The sequence below is a fragment of the Nomascus leucogenys genome, chromosome 14 (assembly GCF_006542625.1).
Source record: "Nomascus leucogenys isolate Asia chromosome 14, Asia_NLE_v1, whole genome shotgun sequence".
Lineage (NCBI taxonomy): Eukaryota > Metazoa > Chordata > Mammalia > Primates > Hylobatidae > Nomascus > Nomascus leucogenys.
The window spans coordinates 7,659,689-7,667,433 of NC_044394.1; the positions used below are offsets into that span (position 1 = coordinate 7,659,689).

Sequence of the window (7,745 nt, forward strand, 5' to 3'; positions counted from 1 at the left end):
CGGATCTGGTCCATCCACACAAAGGTGGTTGTTTTATCCTTCATCATATACCACCTACTTAGGAGCCAACTCTGCCAGCATTGTCCAGGAGTTGTTGTGGGCAGAAGCCTCTCTCTCTTCACAGTACTTGATAGTCCTTCATGGTTCATTTTGGGTTTTGTTGTCATCTGAGTTGTAAACATGTCTTAATTTTATTGAAAGTGGAATTTCTGTTTCCAGTGAGGAAGAGAAAAATAAAAACCTTCGTTTTCTTATAAACAGAAGTCATTTGTTCATTTAATTTTTTAAAAGTTGTCTTGGGCAACTTTTTAGTTTATAAAACTCTTACTTTTATATGATTCAGAATATCAGTTCTAAAGGTAATATACAGCACAGAAAAGCTGCTTATAATCTACAACACCGACACAAAGGGAAGGAATATAAGTAAAATTTCTTCCAGATTTATCTTACACATGGTTATTCCACAACACCAGGTGCTTAATTGAATTTGTTGAATATGCCCCCATTAAAATGAATATGGCTATGTTTATGAGAATTTATGCCTTTAAGACATCTCTTACTGAGGCTATGTTCTCTGAGAGAGAGAGAGAGAGAGAGATAAAGGTATTTAGTGCAAGGACTTGGCTGCCATGATTGTGAAGCTGGCTAGGCAAGTATGTAATCTGTAGGGCAGGCCATCAGCTGCAGTTGCTGTCTACACGCAGAATTTTCCTCCTTCAGGGAAACCTCAGTTCTTCTCTATAGTTCTTTCAACTGACTGAATCAGGCACACCCAGATTATCTAGGATAACCTCCTTTACTTAAAGTCAACTGATTATAGACATCAATTATATCTACAAAATACCTTCACAGCAACACCTAGATTAGAGTTTGATTGAATAACTGGGAACTATAGCCTAGTCAAGTTGACACATAACACAGACCATCACAAAGGGAGAATGATTAATTATCAATGATGCTGGGATTCCTGCATGATAATTTATATGATATTTCCTCTACAGGGAGTAATATTCCTCTAAAGGGAGTAATAATTGACACGTAAAGAATGCTAGCACTTTGTGGATGGTGTGAGTATAATTGATATTGGTAGTGAATCAACTGTGGGGGTATGGTTGACAAGATGAAGAACAAGATTTATGGGGTAATTAAGTTTTCATTTTAGTATACAGACATTTTCCCATCCATGACGTTGCCTATGTAAAGATCAATTCAGTTTAAAAGGAGAATGGGTGCAGCACACCAACATGGCACATGGATACATATGTAACAAACCTGCACATTGTGCACATGTACCCTAAAACTTAAAGTACAATAATAATTAAAAAAAAAAAGGAGAAGAAATCAAACCAGTTACCTTGACGACAATAAGAAAGAGAACTGTCCATTGTGCTGATGAGCAGGTCATTGGTTCTCAATATCTGGTCCCTGGAACAGTTGCATCAGCATTATCTGAGAACTTGCTACAAATGCAAATTCTTGGTCTTACCATTGATGTACTGAATGAGAAATTCTGGGCTGGGAACACAAGTCTGCCTTTTAACAAGGCCTTCAGGTAATTTTCTCAAGGGTAAGAGTCATTGGTCTAAGAAATAGGTTCTCCTAAAACTCTCAGAGTCTCCTTTTTTTTTGAAGACCCTCTTGTCCTTTTGGATCTTGGCCTGAATATTATCCATTCCTCAAATCTCTAAAATTTTCAATGTTCTTGGTACTTTGGGCCCCACAAGGAAGACCTCTCAAAGAGTATGTGCTTTTGAGACATTTAGAAACTTTTTAACAACTCCCATTGCTCCTTTGGCCCCAGTGATAATCAGCCCAGCTCAGCTTCCTGAGCCCTGTCCAATAGTTTCTCCCCAAGGATATTCCCCATTGCCCTGGGGTCTCACCCATAGTATTATTTATGAAGTAAGGGCAGGAGCTAGGAAACTGTGAAGCTGAAGCAAAGGATCTCCAAGAAGATGTATACTGAAGCCCCATTCTGGGCTAAAGGGAGGTGAGAGACCAGTGTTTCCCCAGCTGCACAGAGATCAGCTGTAAGAAAGATCTTGCAACACCTGCTAGAGGGTGGGAGTGACATAGACCTGATGGTAGTAAGTCTAAAGGATGAGCAGAGACTCAAGAAAAACTGCAGGGGGAATGTGATGTTGAAAACAGATGCCTCCGATTACATAGGAAAACAACAAAGCACAGAATTCACCCTATGAGACTTAGAGGGAGGATGCTCACAGCAAAGGACATCAAGGGTGAGGAAAATCACAAGATTCTCGACATTGTCACAGGAAACAAAGTCACATTTACCTGCTAATATATTAAGTTGGCAAACATTTCTGAGCAAGTGCTAAATCAGAGATGCTGTCATAGACGCTGGGCTTACTAAGTTATGGAATTTACAATCTAGTTAAGAGGAGAAATAGAAAAAATGATAAATGCTATAATGGAGGTATTTATCAAATGCTATTGGAACACAGAGAAATGAGGAATTAATTCTGCATGAGAGAAATGGGGGAAGGAGTCAAAGGGAAAGTGATATTTCTCTTACTGCCTCTAGGTTGAGAAGGTAGCAAAAGGCATTTCAGGAAACAGGATTTATTACCAAAGATATGAAAATAATGAAATATACTGCCTACATAGAAGCTATGAGTTCTTTGAACAGCAATCAGTTCCCAGGTGACAGTGATACTGATTAGAAAGATATAGGGAGGCTATATTTTATAGTCTTGTGTGAAATGCTGAGAGTTACATGCACATACGTAGGTAGGTTTTTCCACCCTGAGTTTATCCACAAAGCATTTTAGGTGGCTTCTGAGAGTCTGAGTTTTAAGCTGTGAGCAAATCAAATATTATAACAATGAGGAATATGATCACATCTGAGTCAGAGAGGTCTCATGGATAGCTGTGTAGAAGGTGCCCTGGAGTGTAAGTAAACTGAAGGAGCAGAATAAGATGAGAACAACCTCTAATATTGTAGATAATAGATTGCAATAGGCCAGGTAAGAGAGGGTAGGAGAGATTGAGACAGGGCAGGGGGAGGGGGGAGACCACTGACCCCCTCCCCTGTCACCCTCCATCATCTTCTTTTTTTTTTTTTTTTTTTTTTTTTTTGGTTTTTTGAGACAGAGTCTCGCTCTGTCACCCAGGCTGGAGTGCAGTGGCATGATCTCCACGCACTGCAGCCTCCAACTCCCAGGTTCAAGCAATTCTCCTGCCTCAGCCTCCCAAGTAGCCGGGATTACAGGTGTGTGCCACCACGCCCAGCTAATTTTTTTGTATTTTTAGTAGAGAAGGAGTTTCACCATGTTGACCAGGCTTGTCTCAAACTTCTGACTTCAAGCGATCCACCTGCCTCAGCCTTCCAAAGTTCTGGGACTACAGGCGTGAGCCACCTTGCCCGGCTCCTCCATCTTCTTCTGTCCTTTTAGTCCCATTTTCTCCATCTCCCCAGCACTTTTCCACTTCCCCTACCTTCACTTGCTCTATTCCTTCATCTCCCTTTATTCCTTTGTCTATTTCTATTTGTTTTCTTTCAACAACTTCCTTTGTCTCCCACCCTTGGGTTCAGTAACATCTTGTAAAATTCCTGTTTCATTCAGAGGCTCTCTGAGTCCCATTCATACAATATTCATCATCTATTTCTCAATCCAATGACTCTCCCTCTCTTTTCTCCCTCTTGTCTCAGCACCACCACATATGCCTCACTCAAAAGGGGCCGCCCACAGTGGAGGGCAGGGGAACTACTGGATGTCTCAGGCATCCAGCTGCATCCAGCGTCTTCCTTGTGCTGAACTTGTACACCCGATAGCTATTCACCCACGCAGCAGTCAACACCAAGTGCTTTTTTAGGTTGACTGTCATTAAGAATGGGTACTGCAGGGCACAAATAAATTGTGAGATCCAGATACAGCCTCTGGACTTAATAGTTGAATTGTGGAGGGAAAATATAGACAAGGAAAATCCATTAACACGATGATGTATTAAATGTCATGTGAAAAATAATTGGCAAAGAATCTTATTACAGAGTGGAAGAGAGGATATCTTTAGATTAAGAGAATTCACAGAGGTGGGTAATTGCCATTGATTATTCCATGCACCGTTTTAGGAACTTTGTATCTATCATTCTACTTAAGTCCTCAGAAAATTCTATAAAGCAGGTATTTTTATTTCTACATTACAAATGTGAAAACTGAGGCCCAGAAAGATTAAGTAAGTTACTCATGGTCAAATCACAATGAAATGAAAGACCTGAAATTTGACTTCAGATGTATCTGACTCCAAGTGTCTTCCCACCACTATATGAATCTTTGAAAGGCGGGTTGTATATACTTCTGAATGGTGCTAAGATTTCAGGAATGTATATTCCAGCACCCACTTGTAAACTCTCCAGAGACAAGACAGCACCTAGTATCATGGTCTACACATAAGGATGCTCATCATATGGGCCCAAAACCTTGGTTCTGAGCCCCTGAGCCCTGAAAGGGAAAGTAGTGACTTCATGCATCTGTGTCTGTGGTTCATTTTCTTCAGGTGTATGGAGAAAACACCATGAAACCAGGGAACCTCACGTGGGTATCAGACTTTGTCTTCCTGGGGCTCTCGCAGACTCAGGAACTCCAGCGTTTCCTGTTTTCAATGTTCCTGTTTGTCCACATCACCGCTGTTATGGGAAACATCCTTATCGTCATCACACTGACCTCTGATTCCCAGCTCCACACACCCATGTACTTTCTGCTCCAAAACCTGGCTGTCCTAGACCTCTGTTTCTCTTCGGTCACTGCGCCCAAAATGCTAGTGGACCTCCTCTCTGAGAAGAAAACCATCTCCTACCAGGGCTGCATGGGCCAGATCTTCTTCTTCCACTTTTTGGGAGGTGCCATGGTCTTCTTTCTCTCAGTGATGGCCTTTAACCGCCTCATTGCCATCTCCCAGCCCCTCCGCTATGTCACCATCATGAACACTCAGCTCTGGGTGGGGCTGGTGGTGGCCGCCTGGGTGGGAGGCTTTGTCCACTCTATTGTCCAGCTGGCTCTGATGCTCCCACTGCCCTTCTGTGGCCCCAATGTTTTGGATAACTTCTACTGTGATGTTCCCCAGGTACTGAGACTTGCCTGCACTGACACCTCACTCCTGGAGTTCCTCATGATCTCCAACAGTGGGCTGCTCGATGCCATCTGGTTCTTCCTCCTCCTGATCTCCTACTTATTCATCCTGGTGATGCTGAAGTCACATCCAGGGGAGGCAAGAAGGAAGGCAGCTTCCACCTGCACCACCCACATCATCGTGGTTTCCATGATCTTCGTTCCAAGCATTTACTTCTATGCCCGGCCCTTCACCCCATTCCCTATGGGCAAGCTTGTGTCCATCAGCCACACAGTCATGACCCCCATGCTCAACCCCATGATCTATACCCTGAGGAACCAGGACATGCAGGCAGCAGTGAGAAGATTAGGGAGACACTGGCTGGTTTGAGAGTGACAATGGTAGGTTGCTTCTCTTTGGCTTTGTTTTCCGTTTGTGAAGTGGAGAGGGAGCTACTACATTTGCTCTTTTCATAGTGTGTTGAGAGTCATCGTAGTAGCAGGGAATGAATTTTGAAACCAAGCAACTCCGTGTTTTAGGAAAAAAGAAAGTATCTTCTTTGGTGGTTAAGATTTGCGATAAAGAGTTTTAACACACCTGCAACAATGAGAATTGTTCACATGGCCCCTGAGAACCACACCCTCCTTTTCCCCTTCTTGTGGACAGTTTCCTGTTGACAGCATTTCCTCTGTGAGAACATTTCTATTTTCTGTATTTTGAGCTCTCTTCCCAATATTCCCTTTTGGTGTGAGACTGGGTTTTTGGGAACAGCACAGAATTTGGAGTCTTAAGCTCTAAATTAGAGGCCCTGACCCATCATTGACCAAACTGATGACTTCGAATAAGCCACCCAGCTTCTCTTGGCCTCATGATTTCTCCCTCACCAATTTGCTTAAATTAGTATGTGCCCCTAAAATATTCTAGGTTTGTTATGAGATTCAAATAAAAAAATTTTATGATAAAACAATGAGTAAATCATATAACTATATGTTATCTTCCAAGCTTTTAAAAATGATTGTATTTTATTTTCAAATATGAAATTATTATGAGTATTCAAGCTTTTTCTCTCTATATTTACATTTTAATATACTAATTGTAAATAAAAGATCATGGGCAATGCATGCACATTATGAAACATTATGTCATTATGTATGAATGCTCATGTATACACTACTCGATTCAAGAACCAGAAGTTACCAATAACTTGCCTTCACCTGTATTGTCCTCTCCATTGCGTTCACCTTGATTCCTATCCAGAGGAAATCACTCTGTTGAATTTCATGTTTATCATTTCATTGCCTGTATAAAATAGTTTTATCATTTTTTTTTACATAAACAGTATATTGTTTTGCACTTTGGAGTTTTATAAAAATATCGTACTGCACATAATATTCTGGGATTTGCTTTTTTCACTCCACGTTATGTTTCTAAGCTCCACATGTGGATGTTTGGCTGTAATTCATTCATTTGCTCTGCTGTAGAATATTCCACCATGAGAATAAGCTTATTTGGGTTGTTTCCAGGTTTTTGGCTATTAGAGAGTGCTTTTTCTGAGATGAAGTTTCACTCTGCCACCGAGGCTGGAGTGCGCTCATCACCACACCCAGCTAAGTTTTGCATTTTCAGTAGAGACGCAGGATTCTCATTATGTGTGTGTCTTGGTATCCTTGATGGTGTCTCACAGGCTTCTGAGCCTATGTTCATTTTCCTTTATCCTTCTTTTTGCTCCTTAGACTGGATGATTTCAACTGACCTATAATATCTCTAGACCTCTGATTATGAAATGCCATCATAGAGGAAAATTGGATTCACTCCCCCATTTCCACAGAACCAAAAACAAATATATAGCACTGAGATCTACACCAGAAACAACCCAGAGCTCAAGTACGAGAGTGAGACAGTTCTTGGGGCCACAGAGAGATGAAAAAACTCCAAGCAGCTGATAGGAGAATCAGACTTCCACATCTGGGACACCCCTCACCCCCATTCTGTTCAGCACCAAGTGCCAAAAAATCTCCTCCCAACTACAGTTTCTACACTGGAAAAACTGAAATTGAGGTGGCCCACCAGCTTCCTTACCTTTTTGGGTTCCCTGGCAGGAGAACTGTTCTTGCCTTAATCCACAGATAGCATCATGACTGCCTGAAAGAAGAAATGTCCCCGAAGAAAAGCAGAGAAATTCTGCTCTGTAACTCAGCCAAAGGAGCCACCAACTCAGAGTTGCTGTCCAGCAGCACCATGCTGTAGGAGGCATGTTCCCCAGGTCCCCTAGGCACAAACCCCTAGCCAGACTTCCCACACTGCCAGGATAATCTCTTTGGGATCTCCTTGATTTGAGACAGGAAGTGCTTCAACCATTTACTAGTCCTGAGGTGAACCTGGGCTTAAGGCACCACCTAGAGTCGAATAGAGGCAGTGACTTAGCAGTGAAGATTCAATAAGCAAATATATTCAATAAAAACCAAAACAAGCTGTACAGAGAAAACTGGAATAAATAATCCTTCAGTGCAAAGATGGATACATACCCACAAGAAACAACAGCAAACAGGGAACTATGACTTCCTCGAGAGGAAAAAGCAAAAATCCAGTCACTGATCCTAACAAGATGATGATTTGTGAGCTCTCTGACCAAGAATTCAAAATAGCAGTTTCAAGGAAACTCACTGATCTCCAAG

The 7,745-nt window shown here is 41.8% G+C and overlaps 1 protein-coding gene across 1 annotated transcript; it reads left to right on the top strand.

The window, feature by feature from the left end:
- Positions 1 to 4,536: 4,536 nt before the first annotated feature.
- On the top strand, positions 4,537 to 5,460 carry LOC100605130 (olfactory receptor 4D2). Its single transcript, XM_004090324.3, has one exon. The coding sequence runs from the start codon at positions 4,537 to 4,539 to the stop codon at positions 5,458 to 5,460; it is 924 nt and encodes a 307-aa protein (XP_004090372.2).
- Positions 5,461 to 7,745: the final 2,285 nt, after the last annotated feature.

What these genes read in the sequence shown, in the direction of transcription:
- LOC100605130 (XM_004090324.3), top strand. Translation starts at nt 4,537, where the DNA reads ATGAAACCAGGGAACCTCACGTGGGTATCAGACTTTGTCTTCCTGGGG.